A 27,317-nucleotide genomic window follows, 5' to 3' on the forward strand; every position below is an offset into this window, starting at 1 on the left:
GCAGATTCCCTGACATGCCAAGAGGCTGAATTTCAGCATTCCCTGCTTGGTTCAGTCTGTGTACCGAAACAGTTGGTTTTCTTATTTGATCAGTGATAACAGATGCCAGATAATCATAACAACTTAAATTCCCTCCAATTATATCAGTTTTTCCCCTTTCCTTCTTAGCAGACACGCTTGTATAATTAGAGCCAGTAAAAAATTAGGCCAGAATCTTATTGAGCTGGTTTATATTGAATACATGTTGGCCAGTACTCCGGGATTATTTTTTTCCTCTGTCAGGAGAAGAAATGAGGAATACCAAAGTACATCTCTGGTAACACCCACATTTGCTGTTGTCATTTAATCCTTCAGGGTCTCCTGGCTCCCCTCAGGAAATTCTAGTGACAAAATCTGCTTCTGGGCTGACGGTACAATGGACCGAGGGAGATTCTGGAGAAAAACCCACAACCGGGTACATTATAGAGGCACGGCCCTCAGGTAAGCCATGGGAAACATGGAGAGCTTGTTGCCCTGAGTTCCCATATTCAGCCCACGCTGAAACCCACCCCGCAGTGGAGATGCTCTTTGTCTTCCCAGTGAGCTACTGGAATTTTGTGAGACAGAGCTGTTCCCAACCAGTACTAAGTCTTTGCTGAATTTATTACGTGGGTTATCATATTTTCTCCTGTTTAGGCATAGTCACAGAAAATTACCCTAAGTGCTCTAGTTTCCAGTGTGGTACATCACTGGTAAATCATCCAGCTGATGAACCAATACAGTTAATAATTAAAACTCACTTAAATGCTTACAGCATCTTTCACACACAAGGATTTAAATGCTTGCAAACTGCTTTTTGAGGACCAAAAATCTATCGTTCAGCAGCAGAACGCAGCAGCTAATCACTGTTAATAACCAGGCCAGGGCCGTAGCAGCGTGCACACATGGCTACCCCCCTTCGTTCTGCAGGGAGGGCATTAGTGGGGGAGAGGAGGCTCCTCATCACCGCCGTTTCTCTTGGTGCTTTCCCAGAGCTCCTTTGCTTCTGGCGGTTACGTCTAACTGAAGTTGCCCTCTGCTTTAACCACAATATTTTCCCAGCTGGGGAAGATGGTTTTAAATTTAGGCCTGTGCTCTGGCTTGTTTGCAGCCTCTCCCAGCTTGGTACCCCCTTGCCAATTTAGCAAGTATGCACTTTGCGGTAGCCAAGCCATTAACAAATCAGCCAATACTGCCAGACCCCTGTGTAATCTCACTTGATAAATTCCCTCCACTCTGACAGAAGTGCTGATAACCATTCTCCAAGTACAGTTTTCCAGCCGTTGATGCATCTACCAGATACTTGTTTCATGTAGGCCATGTTTGAATGTCATGATGTCAAAAGCTTTGCTGAAGTCAGGATAGATGATGTCTGTTCTTTCTCCTCTATTGACAAGGTCTGCTACCCTGTCACAGGAGGAAATTAGACATGATTTATACTTGACATACCCATGTTGGCTGCTTGTTCTTTGCTTTTTCACTTCTAGATGCCTACACACTGCTTGATTATATATTGATTAAGTGAATGCTTATCTTTTTGATTATATAAAGGATCTGAACTCTCTCTTGTACGTGTCTTGAATGTAAGATTACATTTAAAACCAATGATTTTAATTGTATTTAACTGGACCAATAACAAAATTGTTGTGATCGTTGATGAAGATGCAGATTTCCATACTTGCCTTTGGTAGAACTTATTCTGTAGTGAGTCTGTGCGGGGACCCCAAAGTTCTGTCATATAATACGACATGGGGTTTTTCTATAAACAAACTTTATAGGGAAGGGAAATGTGTGCATTCTCAAAGCACTGGAATTTCCCACTGATCTCAGGTGTTTTGTTTCTTTTTTTAATGAAGGCATGTCACCACGTGCTTCCATTTGCCTTACATCAGCTTATTGATTCCTGCTCTGTTTTCTTCATAGGCAGAAAAATGCTCTCTCTCATATGTGAACAGTGTTAGTAAGTTAAACCAAAACTGTTCGCTGAGGTTTGCTTACCAGCTTACATTTCCCCAAACAGGGTTTTTAGAGTAAGATTGTTTCAGAGGGAAACCTGTACCCGCTGCTCAAATCTGCGTGAGTTGCGGCACTGCAAACCCATCTGATGCTCCTAGGCTTGTCTCACCTGTGGATGTGTACAAACACTTCACAGTTCTCATCTAAGGATATAGGATTTGTGGCTCACTCTTTCTGAGCAGGAAGAAAATAGCCCTTCCAAGGCAAGTCTGAGCTGCATTAACCCTGGGTCATTCCAGCTGGCCTCACGCCACTGATCCTGGAAACATACAGAAGAGGTCTTATACTCCTGCTCTTGCAACCTGACTGTTGAGGCATTTAATTCCTCCTCAGATTATTTTAATCCTATTCATGCTGCTGTAGCAAATGAACTAGCCATTTGTATGCTGGATTCTCACCCTTAGTTCTGGTTGCAGCTGTAGAAAGCGTGAAATGTGATCCAAGAGAGGAGAGGACTAATTGGAGTGCTTGCTTATTTCACGCAAGTGGCAGCTTCCTTTCACTACCGCTTTTCTTCCTCATCTCTGCATGGAAGAGTTTGAAATCTGAATTATGAGCTTAACAAAGGCAGGAGACTAATTCCTCCTGTCAGGGCCGGCCATTCAGAGCCGTTTCTGTTTTAATATAATTCTGTGAATTTGCTTCTGCATGTTGATTTGTGTGTGTGGTAGAACATGGAACCTTTATTTTTAAGTACTGGTTGTCCAAGAGAACAGCAATTGACTTGTGCCCTTTACATAAAATCAAGGAAGGAGAAGATATTCATCCTTCTGAGATCAAAAAAAAGGGACATTGAACAGACAGATGAAAAGCTTTAGCTTGTTGCCAATATTTAAATGCAATACCACTACCTTAGTATTTCACATCTCAAGTGTCATCTATTATAGGCCTCATTACCCCAAACGTTAAATGCTGTATCATCTCATTTTCCCTGCTGTAGCTCCCTGCCAAGACTCTTCCATCAGAGTACGAGGGTGGCTTTCTGTCATAAATGGCAACCTGCTTTTGTCACTTCCCTTCAAACTTTTCAGTGCCCTGCTGTGTTTTGCAGGCCTCCAGCAGCCCTGCTGGGTTTAGCAATGGTGGCAGCAGGCAACTGAGATTGTTCATTTCATTTCCCCATTTCTCTCCCAGATTTATGGCAGGTGACCAGGCTGACTGTCTCCTGTGCATTTTGAATATACTTAGACACCAGCATGGAGCAGGCAAACCAATATTTTTTCCAGAGTGATCCGTGCTAGGGGAAGGTATTACAGAAACAGAAGTGTTTTTCTTTTCCTTCAACTCATCTGTCCCTGGAGAAATGGATTCCAGCTCCTTTTGCATTACAAGAAGTGCAATTAAGCGGCCCATGTCACTGCCATAGAAAGCACTCCCTAGACATCCACTAGGCTGGCTAAGAAGTGGGTATTAGATCATGTCCTTTGTTTCTACGTGCTGAACAAAAGACAGAAATGGCACATCAATGTAAGGGTTCCCAGCACTGCTGATGGAGTGGAGAGAATGACTTTGCACCTCTTCTCCCAACCGCGCATCATCTCCAAGCCTCCTTTCTCCATACCATGCTTTACTTTTGGGCATGCAGCCTGTAAAGCGTGCAGCAGTGTCACACAGGCTTCCCTCCCCAGTTATCCGCTCTCTGCAAAGCATGTGTTTCTGCCCCGCAGCCTGGGGAGCCACGCTGCCAGGAGTACACGTCCACATGTAGGCTTCATGCACATTTTGGCCTGCTGTGGGCATCTCAAGGTGTGGGACAGCCATGCAGGGCTCAGTCACTCTGCTCTGTGGCCCGTGGTACCTAAGGAAAGCCTCTGAAGCAGGACAAGACAACAGAGGTGTCCTGTTGTGCTTGCTCTCTCCCCACCATGCCTTTTGGGTTTTGTTGGTTTGTTTTTCCCAAGTAGGGCATGACTGAGTCCCAGTGGGAGAGAGTTGCAGCTTAATAATAACACCAATAATAACACCTCTAGCACTCTGGCTGGCATGAACAGGCTGGCTGCACTGCACATGAGCCACACATCATGATTTCAGAATGCCGACAGCTCTGGGGAGTGTTTTCTTTTGTTGCCCTGGATGATCTGTTCCATGAAAGCAGCAGACAATCTGGGGATGGACTTGTCTTTGGAGTGAGGATTGTCCTTCCCACCATCACTGGTTTTCACTTCCCACACCCCAAGGGCAGATCTCACTTCAGTTTTCTTTCTGGTGTCTTGAGAAATGTTGTTTTGTTTTATTTTATTTTCTTCCTTTTCTATTTATTTTTAAACAAATGAGGGAGTGCAGTGTCAAACGTGGACACGAACCAGCAGAAGTCAGTAAATTCAAAGTGAAGGGTGCAGCTGCATTGCCGGCATCTGCCATGGGGCCTTTGGTTTGCTTCTGCTCACGAGTAACATGCTGAGGTTGACAGTTCGTCAGCCTTCACTTCCCATTCTTGTCCTTCCCTTAGTTTGCATGATAATCCATCCCCTTGCCTCTGACAAATGCTTCCACATTTTAATTTTGCCCTCTGTAGGAGGAACACTACTTGCATTCAGCAAGTCCTTAATTCTCAGCTGCTTCTCCCTTCATAAACCTGCTAATGTGTAATTAGGAGAAAGTTTTACAGCACAGCCCTCCTCTTTCTCCGAGGGGGAAGGTTGGTGCTTAAGACCTACATAACTGACAGCTTTCCATCTCTCCAGCTGCAGCACGGCAGTCGTTTGATAGCAGCTGGAGTTACCAGAGCCAGGAGTCCTCGTTACTGCCTGATGGCTTTATATGGGCCCCAATTAACTCCCCGTGAAACCAGACTAGTGTGTAGCTGCTGTGCCTCACCACAGCTGTCAGCACCTGCCCATGAGGGTGCCCCTCTACAAACAGGGACGGTCAGAGATGGCTTTGCCTTTCCCTGACGTTTGGGTCTTCCATGAATTAATACCCAGATGGTATCCCAACCACAACATGCTCATCCTTCCTCCCAAAACTGAGTGGAAAATGCTGTGTATGGTATACGAATGATTTTCTACTGAACTTAAAGGCCAATCTTCGCTATCAAGGTGGGCTTCTAATGAATTCTCTCTCAGCTGAACTTCTGACATTTAGAGCCAACCTGGTTTTAAAGGAGGAGGAAGAGATGGGAGAGTGAATTCACAGGTTTGTGTTCAATATTTAATTGCAGAGCTCACTTCTGAAATAAAATGTCTTTTTTAGTTTGGATATATCCAATTGCAATCTCTGCCTATAAAGACAGGCCTGAATATTCAGGACAGGGATTAGATAAATTGAGGCTCTGTAATAAAAAGCTTTGTTGGCCAGAGCTGGGGAGGCCACAAACTACCTTGTGTATAACATCTCCTTGGAGTCAGCAGTGGGAGAGACATCCTTACTGCAAGCTTTGCAGAGTGGTTAAATTTCAACTTTCTTGTTCTGTTGGATATTCTGCATTGTGCACCTTGATAGGTTTGAGAAAATAAGCAAGGATGTGTATGTGAACAGTTGTGTTTGTTGCAATGAGTGTTGAACATTCATTTTTACTGTTGCTTTTTCTTTCCCCATTTAAGCAGCTTTCATTGTAAACAAATTGCTTTTCCGACAATTCACAATGGGCTCAAATTCTCTTATTGCTGTTTACAAATGTGTTTATGAAAGCTCAGGCAATTCTAGCAATTATAGCAATATTTTATAGTCTGAGATGCATCTTCTTAGCATTGGTGGCTGTGACAATCTAACTTTGAAAATGCATCCCTCACTCCGCCCTTTTCGGATAAGCTGAATCCCAGGCTCCCTTTTTATCACGCTGTGAGTTTACGTGGTAGAAATAATCTAGCCTTCAATTGCCCTGTAAAAGAGAAGTCAATATTTTATCTCTTGTTTTATAGCCATTGTAATATCCAACTAATACATAACAATGGTACATTATGATAACTTCATTATACTCTGATCATGGTGGTGAATAATGCATTGGTCTGAATTTTAAGCCTGACAGAAAAATTACCTATTTTTATTGTTCTTTAGTATTTCTCAAATGTAGCTGGAACAATAACATTTCAGCCTGCTTTCTGCATCCACTGGGACTGCCAATCCTCATGATCAGAAAAGAAGCAGTTTGGGGGCTGTTAGTCATCGTGTGTGTTGCTACATGTGCAGCACGTTACAAATCACCGAACCAACATTTACTGATGCCAAAGTTAAAACATTCACATGGAAATGCACCTGCAGTGTTAATCAATCCATCTTTGCTGTTATTCCCTGTTGCACAGAAGTAGGCTAAGGGCCAGACTGTGTTCTGTTACACCAACACAGCTTTGGAATTGCTGCAGCGTCTCCAATTAGTTTACACACGGGTAAATGCAAAGCAAATGAGAACAGATTCTGGCCTCATACTGCAGCAGCGGAACAAGTTGCTAAGGGTAGTGCTGCTGGCTCCTGCTTTATTGTTACCTTGATAACACCTCAAGCTACAGGAGTCCTGCTGATGCTTGGATCTCGCAGTGCAGAGGGCTTTCTTTCAAAGCTCCTGCACTGGAATAGTATCTATGCGGAGGTAATCACAGCCTTCCTATTGCTGTGGGACATACAGAGAAAAATAGACATTGCTTGAACAGCTTTGATAACTAAAAGTAGAAGCCTGATCAGGTCAGATCCTTAAGAGCTGTGCTGGCTGAGGCTAGCTGAGAGTTTGGCACCATGCGTAGACCGTAACTTCATTTTGTCGGTGGAAGTGCTGGGCACCAATTGTTGCTGATATGCAGTCTAGTTAGATTAATGTTTGATTCCTGCACTCAAAATTATTGACTGGCATCTTTAATTATAGTTGGTTTTGTTCTTACTGGTAACAGCATCCATCTAGTTGAAAGTTCTTTCCATTGAAGTCAAGTGAAAGTAAGGTTACGGGTATGGATCAGGGACTGGAATGGTGCCTAGTCAGGATGCGCATCAGGATGAATGTCAGCATGGCTGCAGAGAGCTGAGATTACCCTACTGAAATGCTCTCATCAGTTATGCAGAAGGCGTCGTGTTTCCCGAAACTTTGAAAGCTTTGTAATGCAAACAAAACCTCATTCCTGCTTAAAAATATATGGCAAAGAAATGCAGTGCCTGCTGCCTCACTCCGTGGGCTGTGCCACGCTGCAGTCCAGCCCATGCAAAGGACACATCTCCATTAATGTTGAGAACCAAGCAGCGCTCCAATAGCACCACTGCACTGGGGACCCAGATCATGCAAGGCCACAGTGCCTCCTGCCAAAACCCAAATCTGACACTGGTTTGCAAAACTTAGCCTACGCACTTGGATAGCGAAGTCACTTTTGCAAAGTAAAAAGCAGACAAAACCTGTGCAATTAGGACTCATTAATGTAGCAGGTTGCTCTGGGCTTACTTGCTCTGTCAGGTAACAGGCATGCAGATACAGTGACCTCACCCGGGCAGGAGAGACCCAGATGGCTGGCAGCTGCTCCAGCCAGCTTAGGTCACCACAGGTGCTGCTGCAGCTTTTAACAGCCGTGTCTCCCAGCTGGGCTGTTATGACACCCCCATCACGAGTAAATCCTTTTACAGATGAGGTCTTGCAGTGCATTCTGACATTTGTGTGTATGGCTGAGCAGCCTTCAGGTAAGCACATCCACTGCCTGTGGTGGAAGCAACGCAATTAACGGCAATTATTTTTCACCATCAAAAGGAAGTGCCAAGTCACACAGTTAACGCCGTCCCTCTCCTCGCTGCTTTCCCAGATGAAGGACTGTGGGACATGTTTGTGAAGGACATTCCTCGCAGCGCTACCTCCTACACCGTCAGCCTGGACAAACTCAAACAGGGCGTGACCTACGAATTTCGGGTGGTGGCTGTCAATGAGTTTGGCTATGGAGAGCCAAGCGTTCCCTCCGTGGCAGTATCAGGTAATGGTGTTTGCATGATATGCTTTATAACAGATTTTCTTACTGGGGGTGGAGGAGGAAGAAAAAAACAAAACAAAAGCAAACCAGTTTCTCATGTTACAACTGAACACCAAGGCCAGCTTGTTTTTGCTTGTTTCGGGGCAAAATACTGTTGAGAATCAAGGCTTGTTATTTCAGTATGCTTTACTCTCAGTGGGAAAAATAAGCTTGTGCCATTTTTAAGCTTGGCAAAGAACCTTCTCAGGAAGTTTGTGAGTGTGTTTACATGTAAGATTTCTTGCCTTAAGACTAATTTACAAAGTCTACAGTTTGTTTGCTTTTTCTCCTCCCTCCTCTCCAGGTCTGTTGATTCGTTTACTCTGGTTTCTTCTCTTTTCCCAAGGTTCTGCGATAAGCACTTTCTGTGTTATTTTATATTTAGCTCTCAAGAATGTCATAATGTAGTCTGCCAAAATTACTCATTATATCCTCCGTGCTGGCAATTCCAGCACACTGCGATGCCCCCATTCCCCTTTACTGCAGCAGACTGGTGGTGGCACTCATGGACTCTTCCCACCATCCCCACTCTGTTGTGATAATTCCCAGTAAAGAGGGCTGTGGCCTAAACGTGCTTCCAGAGTCCCTTTGAACGAAGCAGCACTCTGATTTCCTGAAGGAACTTTCAGTGCCTTGAAAAGAAACTTTCAATTCCACTCGGCTTGCCGTGCTTGGACGGCTTTAGTTCGATGGGCTGTTGTGAAGTGGGAGAGCTTGCCCTTCTAAACGTCTTGCTCATGTCTCCTCTTACCCTTGCAGAGAGGGCTGTACTCCAGGTTGCTTTGGAGCAACAGGTTTCGTCCTCGCTGTGTCAGCAAAGACGGGTGAGGAATAAAAGAACCTGATAAAATGCCTTTGTGATTCAAAGTTCTGGAGAGTCCTGAGAACCTGGCAGTGCTCCAGCATCTGGAGTGGCTTTTATCTCTTTGCTTCTCGAGTGAAAAGCATAAACACCATTCAGTGGTTACCCAGCAGGCAGGAGCAGTAAATGCTGCTATCGCCATCACGGCTGCATTTGTCCTTACACAATTAACCACTTAGCCTAAGAGCTGTCTGTGAATTTCAGTGTGAGTGCTACCCTTGCTTTTCTCCTTCAGGACAAGGGCATAGACAGCCCACTTCAAACACCAAGAGTCAGTGTTTTTCCTATCTGTGGTTCCACAGAGGCTGTGCACAATGTAAAGGGTCAGTGATCATGTCAGTCTTTCCATTCCCAGAAGACATTATTCCCCTGAAGCTGGACATGCAACTCCTTCTGATGCTTTTTATAAATAAACTGCTTGTTTGTAAGTTCTCCACTTGAACTGAACTATTTAATTCACCTCCTTTTGATGCTTCAGCATTCATCTCAAATTGCTGCATGAAAGTAAGAGGTTTCCATTGAGATTCCCAGCCGTAAAAGTATACAGCATTTTATGCTGCCCACTTCAGCTCGCACAGGGAGGTGTAAATTGCACTGAATCTGCTCAGCCCAGCGTGCCTTGTGCAGTTTGCCTTTAGGACTTTGTTAGCCTGGGCTGGCCTCCTAACAAATAAAGATTGTGGCTGCCTTTCACTGCTGCAGAATACCCAGTGATCTGGAACAGATTGCCCACATGGTCAGGCTTACAGCAGACATTAGTGTACATCCATGGTCCAGGACAGTGAGAGGAAAGTGAATGCCTGGGTTCAGTGACAGTGAGGATTTGGGTTGGTCTCCTGGCATCACCCGCTCCTTATAGGGTAAACTACAGGGAAATTACATCCAACGGCTCTTTGTGCTCCAGTGGCAGCACTTCTGGTCAAAGCTGAGAGGTGCTGTCAAGGAGAATATCACAGCAAAAAAACAATAGTGCTTAACTGCTTCAAACCACAACTGGGCAAGAGAACTCTAGGAAGGAGAAATATGTATCATTTTTATGCCTCCAGTTGCGATCACATGGAGTGAAATGACTTGAGAAAAGACAAAATTCAGGCAACTCCTTTGAACACCTCTTTCCAGAGCAGTGTTAGGGATTTAGCTCACTGTGGGGGAGAAGGAAATTCTACAGGAGCATAAGGAGTCATTGTTGTTCCTCTTTTGCATTTCCAGCGCAAACAGAAGCCCCTTTCTATGAGGAGTGGTGGTTTCTGCTGGTGATGGCTCTCTCAAGTCTGATCCTGATCCTGTTGGTGGTGTTTGCTTTGGTTCTGCACGGCCAGAGCAAGAAGTACAAGAACTGCAGCACAGGTAAGACAACAGCTCTGCACTGCACACACGCTCTCAAGATCTTTGGGAATTAGAAACGTTTTCCCTTTGAAATCTTGATTTCAGCAGCGTGGGCTCTCTTAATAGCTATTTTGCTTGGCACAAAAGTTGGATATTTTTACTATTTGATTTGGTAGAAATGGCTTTTGCCCACGGCCTTGCTGGGCAAAGAGGGCCTGAGCCTGTGAGATTTTGGAAGTTAACCATGGGCTTGGACAGAACAGCATCTCGAAGGTCCAGGGACTGTAACAAAAGCCAAGGCATCTGGGTCAAATCCTTGGCAGAGGACCACAAAAAATGAATGAGCTGAGACTTCATTTAGCTTAGTTGTCATTCCCTGATAGATGGGGAGAGGGTTCTGCTTTCCGTGTCTGTACCCAATGCAAATATCCTATGGCTGTATGTGTGAGGACTACATCATAGCTCCTTTATATTAAATAAAGTGCCCAGCATCTCTCTTTCGTTCCCTAAGCCAAGCTGCAGTTACTGGGCTGGTGCCAAGTTGCTGGGAGGTGCTATGGTTATCCGGGCCTGCTGGACTTCAGGGCACTATGAGGATCAAGATGTGAATTTTCCTTTAGTTACAGCTTTTTACCATTCCTTTCTGAAAGGAAAGAGGAGCTACCTGCTCTGTAGGTGGGAACATTGAAAGTCCCCTTTGTAAGCACCTGGTTCCGGAGCAGTGAATGTTGTTCTTACCTTTTCTTCACCTTACATGAAAAAGTCGTTCATCCGTGTGTTTCTTTGCTAGCTATCTCCACCTTCAGCAAGAAACTGCTCTGCTGCTAGAAGGTCTTGCCAAAAAGGCCCGTTAATGAGTCAGATTGAGTGGATGAGTCTTTATGCTACTCGTTCTAAGGGATTAATGTAATGAAGGAGTCTGGAAAGAGTCTTCCAGGCAGTATTTAGCAATTCAGTCCCAAAGAGAAGATCTTTCCTTTCTTCATAATTCACTTCTAACAAGCGTTAGAAAATCAGATTTTAGTCCCATGGCATATAAGATGTATGAATACCATGGCATTTTACCAAATGAATACTATTACATATTTGTATGCACAGCTCATAGGAAATCACTCATCTTCTTAGTTTTGCTCTGCGTTTGGGGCACAGACAAGAATAGACACGTCCGACCTGCGCTGTCAGGTATCAGTGTTCACACAGAGCCGTAGCGTAGCATTGAAATTGAAGTTGAGGATGAAGCACCTGTCTGCTGCAAAGTGGCAATACACAACTGGTCTTTCTCTGCAGGACACTAGCTGAGCTCACACCTTTGGGATTACAAAGAAGAGCATGGGAGAGAATGAGCTCTTGCTATATTTGCTCACAAGAACAAACATACCTTGCTGTATTTTCCCTTTTCTGCCAGTCCCTGTCCTTTTCCCTGCCTTAAATTGTCTGGTTATTTCTCACACCTATATCTTATTCTCATTACAGTTCTGACAGTTCTTTTTTCCCAGTTGCTACCCACTAACCCTTTCTCTTGCTTTCCTGCCTTTTTCGTTTGTTTCTTTCTTTCTTTTTCTGCCTTTCCTAGTTTTACTTTTGCTTTGCTTCAGTCAGCATAAATGGGATTCGTGTCACCTGGTTTAGGACACCTTCAGTGGCCACCTGAAATACTCACCAGGGTTCCATTTGTAGTCAAAAAACAAGAATAAGCACTTGTGGAGCACCGCTCACCTGCATTATTTTAGATACTTACCATTGAATGAAATGCATTCATCCATGACTCCTTCCCTCCCCTGTTTTTGCTCCTTCTGCCTGTCTGCACTCCTGATATGCTCCTTTCTTCCACTCTGTACTCGTTTTCCAGTAACAAAGCTAGAGAGATTTAAACAAAATAGTGGTGTCATAAAACATAAAGAAGGTAAAGTTAGCAACTCATTTGTAATCACTCTTAAAGTAGTATCTGGGAGGAAAATGCCCCTGTTTCAGCTGAATCTCTCATTGCCTGGCTCCAGGTAAGACCATCTCCAATGTGGAAGAGTCAGTCACCTTGGATAATGGAGGCTTCACTGCTCTGGAGCTCAACAGCAGACACCTAAACATCAAGAGCACATTCTCAAAGAAAAATGGAACCAGGTAAGGAGCTGGGAACACCGCACTGCTGGAAATGTCTTTTCATCTAGATTCAGGCAGCTATTAAGTAGGCAACACGGAGACACTGTTGTCTGGTGGATCTAAGGAGGTCTTCACACTAATGCCCAAATCACTGCTCCAGGCTGTGATTCTGATTTCTAAGCAAGATTTTATTGTCTCTAATTGCATCATTTCAGAGAAGTGACGATATCCATACACTCACCTGTTATGTTTGCCAGGTCTCCTCCTCGCCCAAGCCCGGGTGGGCTGCACTACTCTGATGAGGATATCTGCAACAAGTACAACGGAGCTGTGCTGACCGAGGGCTTGGGACTCAACGAGAAGCCCTTAGAAATGTCAGAATCAGAGGTAAGGGTTTGCCTTTGTCTCGTTGAGAGTTGCCCAGTCACTGCACACATTCATTCCCAGGACCAAAGACTTTGAAATCCCATTCCCACACCTGCATTGTGCTGTTGCCGTTATTTATCTGCCTCGATATCAATCTGTTTGCATCACAAGTTTTCACAGTGCCTTTTTAGGCAGCTGCAGCAAACACTGAGATTTGGAAGTGTGTTCTTTTGTGATGAGAACTGATGCCTGCATTATAGTGGGAGTAAGTGAGAAATCAGTAACCTGCCAGGAATCTCATGGCAATTGCAGTGAGAGCCCAGCATTCGGGTTTCCAAACACCCCAGTCTACAGGAACCTTCTGCTTGGGATGCTTTCAGACTCTGTTCTCCGAGGAAGGTGGTTGTATGCCAGCATTACTCATTTGACAGTACTCTATCTTGTGTCTCACATCTCCTTTAAGAAGAAATAAAGTGGTTATGGTCTGTAAAAGCCCAGCAGTGGCCATGGGTGAATAAGCAGACTTCAAGGGACATGCAGACAGGTAAATCTGTCTCTCAAATTGTGTGTTGTCAGCTGAGATCCTGATGAATCTCAGCTGACAGCACAAGAAGCGAGCAGTGGGCCAAACCACTCCAAACCTGACCCTTCCAGCAAGAATAAATCAAGAGCAGCAAGTAGTGAAGGAAGATGACAGTTTTCATCTGTAGCTTTTCTGCACCTGCAGCTACAGCTGCTTTTCCTGGCTACCTAGCTCTCACCTCCTGTTAATTACCACGGACAGCCTGCTGCTTTGTGCTGCCCTATTGCCGACCCGGCGTGCCAGCAGCTTCCTTGGCAGAGCTGGAGCTGCTGTCTGCACGATGCACAAGCGCTACCTCCAGATTAAAGCCGTAGTGCTTTGGTCATGTCACTGTAACAACCCAGCATTAAACCTGTCATTAAAACAGTTTGCTGAGCATGATCATGAATTTAGCTCTGGCACCTTCTGACATTAATTTCATTGCCCCATGTGGTATTTCCTGGTAATGCGCAAAAGTCTCCTTGCAGGGTGTCATTACTGCCTTCTATATGCACTGTTTGTACGACACAGAAGAAAGTGTTGTGTCTTTTTTTTTTTTCCTCAGGCTATTATTAATATTATTTATTTACTGTGTATTGCAGTCGAGCCTGAAGGTCTCGATTGAGATTCCAGTGTTTTTGTGACCGTGTCTGCATGTGAGAATGGGAACAAAATGTGCCTCTTGTTTTTCCTTGGGGCTTAGATATGCAGCCCTTCTGTATAATGTCTTTGATGCTTGCTTATTTTTGTGGGGAGTGCTTTTAGGCATGAAATGTTAATAGGCTCCCGGTAGAGGTAGCAAGAGGAGAAGCTGCCTTTTGATCAGCCTGAAAAAGCTGTTTATGTTGGCTGGTACAGACAGGAGATGAGGGCACAGGGTCAGAGGTGGGTAAAGAAGTTTGACCGCTCTGTTTTCAAATATTCCTGTACCTATTAGCTCTTCCTGTTCATCTTTTCTGCTCTCGGTTTCTGTTCTCAAAGGATATCTTAACAGACAAGCTCTGGTTTTCTGAGAATTTCAGAATCTCCATCGCTTTTAGCAGGCAAGGATGTTTCCTATTAAATGAAGAGTTAGAGATATCTCTTTTATATAAGAGCTCTACCCATGTTCGGTCCTCTGCAGCAAAGGGGATCCTGATGCTATTTTCCTCTAATTCATATTTGCGTGGATCTCAAATTCCACCTACTGCACTGCACGTAAGGGCAGGCAAGGCCAAAAATGGCGCTTTTGCTTTCAACCCCCATGTCATCTCACTGCTTCTTAGTTTTACCCCTGTTGCCTGAAGTGTCAAGATTTTCTATGGAAAAGAAGGAAGCTCGCTGGCTTCAAGTCTCATGGGCTTTACTGAGCACGAAGAAGCCTGAGAGAAACTCTCAGGTTGACTGACTGCATTTGCAACACAGCTGCCTGGGAGCCTTCCTCCGTGCTCCCTCCTGACGAGGAGAGCAAGAGAGGAACGAAGAGGAAATGTAGCAGACCAAGCAGCACTCCAGTATTCATAAATCAAATGGTTAACTCACTCCATGTCACGAAAGCCAAGCACCAGTACCGTTAATGAGGTTAAAGTAGTTTAATTGGCAGGTGTGGAGCAAGAGAGTGCTAAGAGTGTAATTTCTAAATGATTAATAATAATAGGCTTTTAGGTAATGAGTCAAGTGGACCAGGCTCTGGACAGTTGATCTGAAGAAATTTGGTGCTCACCATTGTAGGAAAATATGATGATACATCTGTGATGTCAGCCAGCCAGGAAAGGGCAGTTTTAGTGCAGAGCAGGGCAGGGTGTTGTGTATTTGCTTATGCTCCCACGTCTTTGTGATATCCCAAAAACTCTTTCCAGGAGGTGATATTCTCACACATTCTGTGCAGTATCAGTCCATGCTGAATGCTGGAGATGCTCCGGTCTTCCAAGCTGCCCGCTGCGGCATAACTGATTTTCCCTTTCTCAGCTCTGTAGGAACACACCGTAAATTTCCACTTAACACTTACTGAGGAATATGATTTAACTTGTTTCTGATGTTCTCAAGTGATTTTGACAAGTTGGGCAGCGGCTGCAGATGAGACATTCATGGGTAAGGTTACCACGTCCAGCAAAACGACTTGTCTACCAGGTTCCCTTGCCTCTTTTACACTTACTCATTTCATGTCAACCAAGAGAAGCTGCTGCCATCTACATTTTAAGAAATAATCTCAGAAAGCTGTTTCTTATCCATTTGCTTAAAATACTACTAATAATTGGAACTATTTTCAAATTTCCCATTGACTCAGCTAGCCAACTCTGATTGCTGTTTTGCCTCTGAACAGCATTTGTGCATTTTGTGCTATCAATATAATGCTTAAATAGCCTCTCATTTTCTGTATTTATTGTTTCATAGGCATCCCTGCACTCCGGTTGACAGCCTCTAATGTCACCGTACACCAATCACGCTTCAGCCTATGGAGGTTTCCAAGGAAACAAAGCCACTGTCGCACTGAAGGGCGATGCAGAGTGGGGAAAACTGAAAACAAAGCAAAAAGCCCTGCAGCATTTCTATTTCCTCAGTAGTTTAGAAACACTAGAAAGTAATCCTCTAATATAAGCTGTCTATACTGTCATGCAAAACGTTTATTTTTCCACTCCTTGACTTTCACTGGGGCAGACAGGGATGTGGGATCGTAAATTCCTTGCTGCTAAGGGCAGGTATCAGTACCTTGTTCAGAGCAGACCTTAGAAGATACTTAGGAAACTCAGAATAGTTGGTCCTTGCTTATTTTGAAGGAAATACAAAGAAAACACTTTCTATCAAGACCAAAAAACAGGTTATCCTTCCCAGCATCAGTGCTAACGATGGTGAAAGGCTGAAGTTAGATGAGGCTTTTGCAGCTGTGTAAGTTTCATGAAAGTCCTTTCTCAAAGGCATTGGTCTTATTTACACTGCATTAGTATTCTCTTTCAGTTGGGATAATGGACAAATTAGCAGACAGATTATCAGCAGGTGGCCTAGTTTGAAACCCCCCCCTTTCTGTCCATGGCAAGTCCATTTCAAGTGGCAGCAGCCCATCTAAAAGTGCTCCCAGTATTACTCCTCTTTATTATGTTGACTTCTGGCAGTCTTAAAAGGACTTGGCTTAGGTACAGAAACTATATTAGTTCTGTGGATAAGTATATTTCTCCTAGCAATGGACAGAAATCAAGTGGCTGCATCACTATTATTGTACTGATCAAGTAATGTGTTCCTTTCCTGGATACAGCTGCTTCTCAGCGTTTCTTCTTAGACCTCATGGCCTTTTAACTGCCCTTATGTTTCTTCTCTGTGTCTTTGGGCCATCAGGAAGACCAGGAAGGAGCCACAGGAAGCGATTCTTTATTTTTATTTTTACTTATGTGTATAACACTGCAACTCAGCTGACGTGATCCATCCCTCCAGCAGAGGCTTGTTTCTCTGGGGTTGGAGGAGTGTGTCTGAGGCACTGAGACTGCCTTTGGATTGGGGAAGGAGTCAGAAGACGTGGCAAGAGCTGTGGTTGCATTGTGTCTTCGGTGGAGGAGCACATCCGTGGGTTTATATCTTTAGGTGATGCTCACTGGTGAATGAGCCGCAGCCATCTACTTCTGCTCAGGATGCAGGGACTTTTCTTCTCGATGCCGACATCATCTCCCAGCTCCACGGGCACTGTAAGCCTTAACACTGGCATACAGAGCTGCAGCAACACATAGGCTGTTGCAAAGCACAACATCTTGTTTCTTGATAGGAACAGAGGAAACCAGGTCTGCAGGAAAAGTCTGTTGCCTCTGCAGCTGAGGACCTGAGCTGTAGCCTCTCTCTGTCACACTGCCACATCCACCATCAGCAGAAGCACTTTGTTGGAGCCCCTTACAGAATAGACAGGGCTGTGCTGGCAGGATGTTTCCTGCAGCAGTGCCAAGACTCTGGAGCTGCTCTCTGTACCCCCTGGCTGCAAAGTGTTCCAAATCTGGGGATATTCCAGGCACGCTGCAGAAACCACCTGTTCAGGAGGGCCTTTGGAGGGAGCCCGGTGTTGTCTTCCCAAGGTTGGCAGCTGGTGCAAAGGAACGTTTTTCCAGGTGATAGATTTGCTGAGTTCCTTCTGGAATAATTGTTAAATGCTGGTGGGGTTTTGTTGTAATATTAATTACGCATCAAGGCACCTGGAGCTTTGCAGTCTTAAAACAATCGAAAGATCCAAAGCATGGTTAACAGAAGGGGGATTTTGCAAAGCTGTTAGCAAACTGCATTGCTCAGAGTTTCAGAAAACTCTGGGAAGAAATTTCTCAGCCCCGTCTATCACCCTCTGTGCTGGAAAATGGGCACGAAATAGTACTGAAGCAGCTATCTAAGCAAAGGAGTGGGATGATGGATGCGGTGCCCTTTTCAAATGATGGTTCGCAAGGCATTTGAGGATTGTTCTTCAGAGGCCATTAGAAAGGAGCTTTAGAGGAGGAGAGACTAGCTGTGTGGCAGGCAGGATCAAGGAGGGTGTGTGTTTGCTGTGTGGTGTCAGATCAGAATGATACCAACCTTCTGAAACTAATTGCAGTCACTAGTGGTTGCGAGTTGTGCTTCCCCATCTCTCTCTTGTATGTCATAGGCAGCCACCACTTTGATTTTTAATTGCCTTTTGGGTTGGCTACGCAGGCTACCAGGGGGGAAAAAAAAGAATAAAAGCTTTTGCATGCTAGAATGAGAGATTTCGAGAGAAGGCATGAGATATGGCAATGACTGAGCAAATGTTTGTGTGCTGTGTGGGATGTGGCTGCTATTGGTGGGAATGTCAGTGGGAACAGAAGGGAAATGTGCGCTTGGATGCTATGGGCAAGGCTTTGCCATGGTCTCTGTTCAGAGGAGATCGATGAGCTCCCTGTGCTTCCTGCAGCTGTGTCTCAGCAGCAGCGCTCTGGGGGCACAGAGCTGCTCTGGTTACAGCCCAGCAGAGCTCCTCAGCTCCAGTGAGGTGCTGGTACCGGCTCTGAGGCTACTGGTTGTCCTCTGTACACGTTTTCAGGGGTGAGATCCTCTCTGAGCATGGGCTGGTGCCTGAGCCACGTGATGGAAGCATCCACTCCTGTCTGGCAGTTCTTTTGCAAATATTGCATTTCTGTTTTCTTCCATCGCTGCTGGTTGTGTGCGTTGTTACGCTACTGATAATCAACTGGAAAGTACAGAATAGAGTTGTTTGCCTGACATAAATTTTGGTTTTGCTTAACTCCCTCCCAGTGATATAACTAATTTTCAGTATTTAATGGGGCTTGCAAGCCAAACTCCAAGCACTGTGCAGGTGCCCTGACCAGAGCAGCATACACAACAGCATGGCTAACTGCTGTGCACAAAAGGCATTCAGTCAGTCCTTGCATCAAAAGTAGAGAGAGTCTCAATTGCTGTTGTAATTGTGATCTCTTTGATTATATCAGAGTCACAGAATGGTTGGTTTCCCTACAGTGGCTCCACCCTTCTCTGCACCTTTGATCAAAGTAGGATCCTGTAGCTCTTGCTGTGGGGTTCTGCGCTGAATTAGAAGAGATTTCATAGAATCACAGAATCATAGAATGGCCTGGGTTGAAAAGGACCACAATGATCATCTTGTTTCAACCCCCTGCTATGTGCAGGGTTGCCAGCCACCAGCCCAGGCTGCCCAGAGCCACATCCAGCCTGGCCTTGAATGCCTGCAGGGATGGGGCATCCACAGCCTCCTTGGGCAACCTGTTCAGTGCGTCACTACCTTCGGGGTGAAAAACTTCCTCCTATTATCTAACCTACACCTCCCCTGTCTCAGCTTAAAACCATTCCCCCTTGTCCTTTCTCTGCATCTCTTATAGAGAGAGATCACCAGGGAATTTCCCCCTAGCAGCAAGACCTGGCTCAGCCAGAGCACAGCGCTCTCCTACAGCCAGCACGTGTTACACTTGGACTACAACCCATCCTACCCTAAAATTACGGCTTTTGTCAGCTGGTGATATCAATCTTCTCTCTAATTTCTTTCAGAGCGGAGCGAGCTAAATCCTAGATGCTAACAGCTGATTTTTTTTCCCTTATACTGCAGGCCACCGACTCGGATTATGAAGACGAGCTGCCAAAGCATTCCTTTGTGAACCATTACATGAGCGATCCCACGTACTACAACTCCTGGAAGCGGCAGCAGAAAGGGGTGAAGCACCCGACGTCCTACAGATACGAGGAGTGCTCCGCCAGCGAGACAGAACCCTATTTCCAGACTGTCATCACGACACAGAGCTCAGGAGGGGTGTACACCCCAACGGGACAGCCCGCGCCCGGCTCCCGGACTCCAGTGACAGGCTTCTCCTCCTTCGTCTGACACGGGGCGGGTTGGAAGAGCCCGGCCGCCATGCTGGCACTGCTCGGGGTCACCCACGGCAGTGTGACGGCGCGCAAGGCGAGCGGCGAACTGTGGGTAGCTTCTCTATCAGGGTAGAGCGGATGGGAAGACGGATGAGGCTGATACTGGTTTTGTTCTTTGTTTGGTTTTTCAGTTTTGATTTGTTTTTTTTTTTTGTTTTGTTTTGTTTTGTTTTTCCTGAAGACAATCAATTCTCAGAACACGGAGCTGAACTAGCCGAACCTTTGCTTAAAGAAAATAAAGGGGGGGGTGGGGGGGGATGGAATTCTGCAAAGCGATGATTTTAACCACTTGTGAATAGTTGGGGTTTTTTAACCACTTTTTTGTAACACTGCTTCAGGAAGCAGCTCCCGCGCCCCCTCTTCCCTCTTTCTTTCTCTCCCCTCTTCCTACCCTCCCTTCCCCCCCCCCATTTCCAAACAAGGAGGTGAATTCCCTAGATGCAACGAGAGACTTTGTGATGTGATTCGAAGAGAAAACATAAAACCTCCCAGGCTCCTTCTTTTTTCTTTTTCTTTCTAATTTCCCTCTGCCATCAGGGTCAAGAAGTTAAAAACTTTCCCATGAAAAGCAGACACCTCCTCTCTCCTCTCCTCCTCACTGCTCCCCACGTTAGGAGCACTGGCTGATTCACTTAGGCTCCGATGTGTCACTGTGTCTGCTCTCGTCTCACTACTGGAGTTCATATGCTGAATTGCTGACCTGCTTTCCCTTCTTTTTCAAATGGGGCCTGCTGGAATCTTTAAATATTCCAACTCCGGGGCCTTTAGAAGAGCGGATGGCTCAAAAGAGCTCAGTAGGCAGCAGTGGGTGGGACAAATGGGAAGAATTCGGATGCAAGGTCAGTTTATTTTTGGTGTGGCTCTAATTCTCCCTTGTGGACTGCATGTGTCATTTGAGTTGTTCATTTTCAAAAGTCAAAGGACAAAATCCAGCAAGCCAGAGGAATCTTTCAATTAATTGCAGTGACAAGCGAGAGAGTCTGCTAATTGATGAGGGTTTTGATCATGAAAGTTATCCTGCCCTGTCAATAGAAATAGAGCATTCTTTCTTGCCCAGACTCTGCAGTGCTGCTTCCTGGTCTGTAAAGAAGTACGTGGTAGTTGGGTTTGTTTGATTTTATATCTTTAGTACAAAGACGTGTCACATGGATTGGGTGAGTTTTGGTGTCCACAGGTGCCTTTTATTGATTCTTCACCTTCATATCTAGGAGAAGCAACAAAGTGTCTCCAAATAAAGCTAACCAGGTTTTCAAGTGTTAGGGTTGTGAATTACCTTGTGCACATTTATCGGCTGCTTTGTGTGCTTGAAGCTACAGCCTTTGAGAAGGAGAGAGGAGTTTTTGTTTATTTTCCATCCTTTTGTACAGCTCCCCTTTTGTTTTCTTTGTTTCTACCTTTTTCCTGAGTCTGTTTAGCAGCACATTGTTTGCTCACAAGGAAACTGTCAGGGCTTTAAAGAAACTGAGTCCATCCCTTGGACCTAGCAGCATTCGTGAATCACTGCACTTTTTACTGCAAGAGTTTGAAAGGCAAATTTGAAAGGAGGCACAAGCTTGCCACTCCAGCACCTGGCATTTCCTCCCAGGTGGATGTAGGTCAGCCAGGAGAACTGGCATCCTGCTGCTTACTAATGTCCCATCAGGGCACATGTGGGCACTGTTCCTATTGCAAGTTGTCCCTGGAGAGAGGAGAATTGTCCTCTCTAGGGAGATGCAGGACAGCAGTGGCACTGGATGACGGTGTCTTAAGGCAGGTTGCTGAAACCAACCTAATGTTGATTACACAGCCTGCCGAACTGTGCTCTTAAGGCTGGTGAGAAGCTGTTTGGTATCATCTTACCTGAACGGGTGAGGTCCCAGCAGTCACCTTTCTGTGCCCCTCGGGCAGGGCAAACCAGCTTAGAACTGCCTGTGCTCTTTGGCACTGCCTCTGAGCACTGCTGCTCTTGGTGCGTACAGATTCTGGATAGCACTGACACTGGGTGGTTGTTCTTCTCCAAAGGCTCCAGAAAGAAAGAATTCAAAACCAAAAACTCCATCGGATGTGTTCAAGGGCTTTTGAGTTTGGAATAATGATTCATGGATCATTAAATCACAAAGGACTTGTAAAGGCACCTACTTGAGCCAAAACCCTGTGAGCCATCCCAGTCTCCAGACCTGAGCAGGACATGTGTGGGATGGAGAAGAGGCTCCAAAGGAGATGACTTGAGCTGATGGTGAAGAGGAATGCAAAACAAACAAGAAAAACCACTGCCTTCTCTGCACTTTGACTGTTCTCTTAAGCCATACGGACTTTGCTTTAAATTACTGAACTGACAATGAATTGTTTGCAGTCTGCATTTTTTTGTTTCTTAGGCAAATTTACCTGTGTGACTTTCCGTTTAGTTTTCTTTTTCCCTCCCTGTTTCCTGCATCAGATTACTTACTTTAAACCTCCTGTTATACATACATGGGGCACAACAATGCTATTGCTGTTGGAGTGTTAAAGGGGCTCACCCAACGGCTCAGAGAGGCAGTGCTATGGGAGACTTTCAAGGACCACTGAGGGATTTGTGGATACAGATTAGTACAGAATAGATCACATATTGAAGATCTTGCTCCAAAGGACAGCATGGGGTGAGCAGCTTCATATCTCCCGAATATTGCTGGATCTAAACTGCTGTAAGGTGCAATTATCCCCTGGGACTGTTCTGACACCACATTGAGTAAAAAGGCAAGAAAACCACGGGGAATGAAGAAAATGGAATCTGTGGTCACAGTTACGCTGAAGGAAGACATAGGGAGCAGCACAATCTGTATAAAGCAAGAAGAAATGATCCCTTTTTTCTCAGTGCCATCTGCAACTGAAAGGCTCGAGCTCTCTGGGGTCCTGCCGTGTTGGCTGTACGGCCCTTTTCTTCTGACTGCCACCAAAATAAAAGGTTAGGAGTGATGCCCGGAGGTCCTGCTGATCTGAGCAAAACCATCTCTGTTCCATTCCGGACCATTATCACTCTCGTTGTTTTGTTTAGCAGTTGGCTTTTCTTACTGATGGGTTTATTTTATTTAGGCTTTCACTCAGTGCGGACATGCACTGCCCTGCTCCCTCCTAAAATGAGAACAGGATATGAGTTCTCCTGCCCAGGTCACGTATAGCTACATGCACGATGCCTGTGCCTTCTTGCTCACATGCTGTATTGCAAAATGTGACAAATAGGTGGGTTTTATTTACTTCTGATACCAGGTAAATTGTTCCATCTAGAAGGAAACACTCCATCAGTTAGCAAGAAAGCTCTCTCTTATAGCTGTAATCTTTGGGAATTACAGCTTTGAAATACGACTTTTAAGCATTAGCTGTCATTTTACAATAACTTCACCCATCAAATCCACTTCTGTTTCCTTCTTCTTGTTTAGAACTGTCTTGAAAAAAAAAAAAAAAAAAAAAAAGGAGACCTATATGTAAATCTCCTTGTTAGGGCATTTTGTTTGTATTTATTTATTTTCTCTGCCTTGTTTCTCAGGTCTCTGGGTGACTGTTATTAAAACATAAAAGCAACGTTACGAAATGACCAAGGGAGACGTTTCAGGGAACAGCTTAACAGGAGCTCGTTTTTCATGTGATAGCCATGGGAAAATCCCATTTCGTGCAGGAGAAGAGTGCCCGTGTCACACACGGTGTGTCCCCCAGCACAGGTTGCTCCCTCAGGTGGAATATTTCCCATTCCCACCTCTTAATCTCATTTTAGTGCATGGCTGGGAGCAGCAGCGGTGAGAAGGGACAGGAGAGGGCACTCTTCTGCTTCCATTGGGGACAGCCTCTTCTTCCCCACCCTGAGAGTCAGCAGCTGGAAATTCCCTTGTGGGGAGAAGTGAGAACGTGTCGGTCAAAGGCTTTCATAGGCAACTGCTGAAGGAATCACCCTGTGCCAAGCGACCCCAATTTTGGAGGCAGTTAGCACTAAAAAAACGGGGGGAGAAAGAGAGAGAGAAAAAAAAAACTAACCCATTACCCCAAAGTAATTTTTTTCTCCTCATTTGGAGTACTAAAACCAGTGATGCTTCGCAGATGGACCGAGATCTCATTTCTTCTGCTTATATCCAAGCCTCTGCCAGAAGCTGCTGTAGCAATATTTTAGAATAAATATCCAAGTCTGTCTTGAAGGGGGGATACATTTATTATCTTTGTCATTGCTCTCCTCAAGAAATCCATTGGGTCATCCAAAGATTATCCAATCTGCTCTCCAAAAAGGGAGGACAGAAAGCAGTTTGTGCAGGCAGAGCACCGGTGTCGTCTCCCACTTGCAGTTTTCAGACTAAACAGGGCAATCCTTCTGGAGAAAGAATTTGTCAGGAAGTTAAAATAGAAAAAGCAAGAAAGATAGCTTTTGGCAGGGCGACTATAAATCAGCCGTCCTAGAAACCTGAGACATAAGAGAGAACACGATCCCAAAACGTCCTATCTTTGGCAATTTCCTTTATCAATAGTAGCCGAAAGGGCACATGCAATGAGGGATTCTATGTGAAGAGCAAAAGCCATCATAGAACGACTGCTAGACAGGCAAGTTGTATTGCAAACCGTGTCATTCAATTTGGAGTTCCTGATAGTTCAGTCACATTTCTTAGATCAGCATGGGTGGTGTCCATACAACATCGTGGCGTTAGGAGGGGTCATGTGGGGAGAGGTTTGTTGCTGTTGAGCGTACACAGAGGCCACACACATGACAATGTGGTTGTACGGTACCCACTGAAACCTTCTTAGGGAAAGCCACTCTTCAATTAGGAGCACGTAAACCCCAAGACTGAACATTTAGGGTTGGGGTTGAGCCTCTAATGGGTTTACCTGACAAATCCCTTCATTTCTTCATATTTTTGCACTCCTTTTCTTCCCCCCCTGCATCTCAGACCCAGTCCGCCCAGACAAAGTTGGCTTGCACTTTGTGAAGGTGTAAAGCTTGCCACCCACTGTAGTAGAGCCAGCACTGATAAGCACACGTGTGACACATGGGACAGGTGAGATGTGTTTGAACAAGGGGTGAGATTCCTTTGTGATTTGAGATTCAGGCGTTGACTCAGAACTTTTATCTTCTCAAAGCTGCCACCTGCCCTTTTTAAATGGCCTTGGAGCCTCAAGACTTGACAGGAAAATCATTATTTCTGTTGATTACTGTTTGATCACTGTGCACTTTCCTGGGGCTTGAATCACTGGATACAGAGACTGGCACGGGGTCACAGAGCTTTATATCAAAGTGTTTTCCCATCGATGTCCAATTCTTTACATCTGGAAGGGACACCTTTCTGCTCGCCAGCAGACGTGGTGATGTCCTGCAGGTGGGACCTGGGATGTGGCACCCGCGCTCCCCGGTGGTGACGCTGAGCCCATGGCAGCGGTTGCAGGTTGCTTTGCCACTCTTGGGATGGGGTCCGTCCTCTGACGTGGTGCCTGCTGTCAGCTCAGGGATAGAACCACCTTACACAGCTGTTTCGGAGTTACCCTTTGGTGTACTGTGGTTATCGGGTCATTGCTTTCACTTCAGTGTCTCCTTGGGGATTTGCCCTGGATTTTCGTTCCACGCCTCTCGTTAAGCCTCACCTTCACCACTCCACTATTTTATATGAGAAAGTTACTTCTTCTTTTGCAAAATTGCTTCTAATTAAAAGAACCCTTTTGGAATGCGTGTGTCCTTGGTACTCTTATTGAGGGGTGGGATGAGGGGTGGGGGGAGAGAATGTTTTCAAGCCACTTCTGTTATTTTTGGCTGGAAGAAATGGTTTGGTACCTTGCCAGAGTGTTCACGATTTAACAGCTCAGGATAGTGAAAATGTAACACAGGCTGAAATTCCACGCTGTTAGTTCTGGGCTATAAAATCTTATAATCCCCCACTGCTTTTCAGCTCAAACGACACTCTCAAATCGTTTACACCCCAAATTTGGTCAGCCTGAAATCTGTGGTGTTCAGCGGTGATAAACTTCCTCCCCGATGAGCTGAAACCCATTGGGGCTGCTGGTTCGTGTGGTTTGGTTGTCCCTGCAGGGTGGTAGCAGCCGATATTTGGGTCCCACGGGAGTGCTGATGGCGGTGGGCTGGATCCTACCTCATGTAAACCCATGCAGTCATTACAATGGGGAGGTGACCATGGCTTTTCCCTAGCAGGGAAGTAAACCACATGCGGGCAGGTTGGCTGCAGACCTGCTGGGGGAGGTGAGAGGTGGGAAATCACTGCTTTCCAAGGGCTGGGAGTCAAACTGCTAAGGAAAGAACTCTTGTTTTCCTGCTCCTGAAAGGGTTATTGTAAACAATGCAGTGTTAGATAAAGACAGGCTCCCCTCTGACTGGTAGCTTGTAATAACTTAGAGGTATCAACGTACCCATTTTGAAGATGAAAATCTTCACACTGTAGAATTTTGTGAGCAAGACATTATTCGACAAAATTGCCAGAACACGCAGCAGTGCTTTTTTTGAGGTCATTCAGCCCCAAAGTGCATCATCCTCCGCTTCCAGCCCTCGCTCTGCTCAGGACACGTTTCCTCTGCACGTGTTTTTGTGGTTAGGAGTGGAGCATGGACATAAACACTGGAGTGGATGGGAAATCTGCCATGGCATTTGTAGCCTAAACAATACCAGAGCACACAGATTGGCTTCCCGCCCTGCCCCAAGCAGCACAGGCAATGGCTTGACTGAATCAAGCAATCAGGGCTTTCACTGCTGACCCTTTTCCTGCTATTTGTCTCATTTGTTTCCTCTTCTTCCTCCTGTGTTTTTGCTCTAGGCTTATTTATTTTTCTCCTTGCTCCTTTTGTTTTCATTTTTTAAGCCTGCCTCTCGGTTCTATATATACATATGTATTTCTCCTCCTCTTGCTTTGACGATCATTTTCATTCTCAACCTGCTTTTCCCACAGAATCAAAAGAAACTTTATCTGAATGCATTTTTCTTCATTATTTGTGCACATCTGCCATGCCCTAAGAAAGGGAGTCCTGCTTTGCTGTATCGTTTCCTTGGAAATGCAGGATGTATCCCTCTGAGCCCAAGCAGTGTGGTCACTGAAGCTTTGGTCTGACTTCCCAGGCCTATGGAGACCTTTGTTAGGTAAAGACCCTCATTAGGTAGAGACCATCATTAGGTAGAGACCTGCGTTAGGTAGGCAACTGGCATGTTTACCACCCCTTGTTCTCTAGCTAGGGTAAGATTAAGTCATGAGCCTGATGATGTGAAGTCATTCTGCAGCATTTTCACAGACAAGCATCTCAGCTGCCAACAGCACTGACATCGATGAAGTCATCTGCAAATTCAGATAATCTGTCCCTATGGATGGAAAAAAACCTACAGTTCTCAGCGCGTGGTTGAGGAGGAAGCAGCCCACGCCCATGGAGTCATTGAAAGGCATTGCTCTGTGTTGTGCAACTTCCAGAGGCTGAGGTCAGCGGTTGCAGCACTGCCTCTTCTCGAGGAAAGCAGCCGAGCAGTGGCTGAATCAATGGCCCTGCTGCTCTTCCGCGCTCCTTGATAACACGGGACCGCGTCAAGGTTCGCACTTTGTGCACTGAACAGAACGCACACTGCTGAAGGGCAGTTCTGGAAACGGGATGTGTCGTGCAGCCCGGGGCCTCATGCCAGGAGCCATAAAGCACCATACAAACACTGGTGACCTCACCGCAGCCCGGTCAGGCTGGAAAGATAAATATTCTTCTTTTTTAGCAGGAAAAAAAAATGAGGTCCAGATGAGCTTTGCCTTATGGGACCAAGCAGCGGTTTGTGTGCCCAAGTGGCCTCAATTGCAGACGTCCTCAGTGCAGGGCAAAGAAAACACATCTTTCTTGCAAAGCA

At 45.4% G+C, this 27,317-nt stretch overlaps 1 protein-coding gene across 2 annotated transcripts in view; it reads left to right on the forward strand.

Annotated features, from left to right (window-relative positions):
* SDK1 (sidekick cell adhesion molecule 1) overlaps positions 1–25,162 on the forward strand; it is a 365,337-nt gene extending 340,175 nt beyond the window's left edge. The window contains exons 39-44 of one of the 2 annotated variants that reach the window (XM_015294104.4): positions 355–480; positions 7,746–7,910; positions 10,018–10,155; positions 12,132–12,252; positions 12,489–12,618; positions 19,197–25,162. In XM_015294104.4, the coding sequence (XP_015149590.2) occupies positions 355–480; positions 7,746–7,910; positions 10,018–10,155; positions 12,132–12,252; positions 12,489–12,618; positions 19,197–19,469 (953 nt within the window). In that variant the 3' untranslated portion in view covers positions 19,470–25,162. The remainder of the gene's footprint in view (positions 1–354; positions 481–7,745; positions 7,911–10,017; positions 10,156–12,131; positions 12,253–12,488; positions 12,619–19,196) is intronic. The other variant, NM_204105.5, reaches the window with a different exon arrangement.
* Positions 25,163–27,317: the final 2,155 nt, after the last annotated feature.

Source organism: Gallus gallus, chromosome 14 (assembly GCF_016699485.2).
Source record: "Gallus gallus isolate bGalGal1 chromosome 14, bGalGal1.mat.broiler.GRCg7b, whole genome shotgun sequence".
Classification (NCBI taxonomy): domain Eukaryota; kingdom Metazoa; phylum Chordata; class Aves; order Galliformes; family Phasianidae; genus Gallus; species Gallus gallus.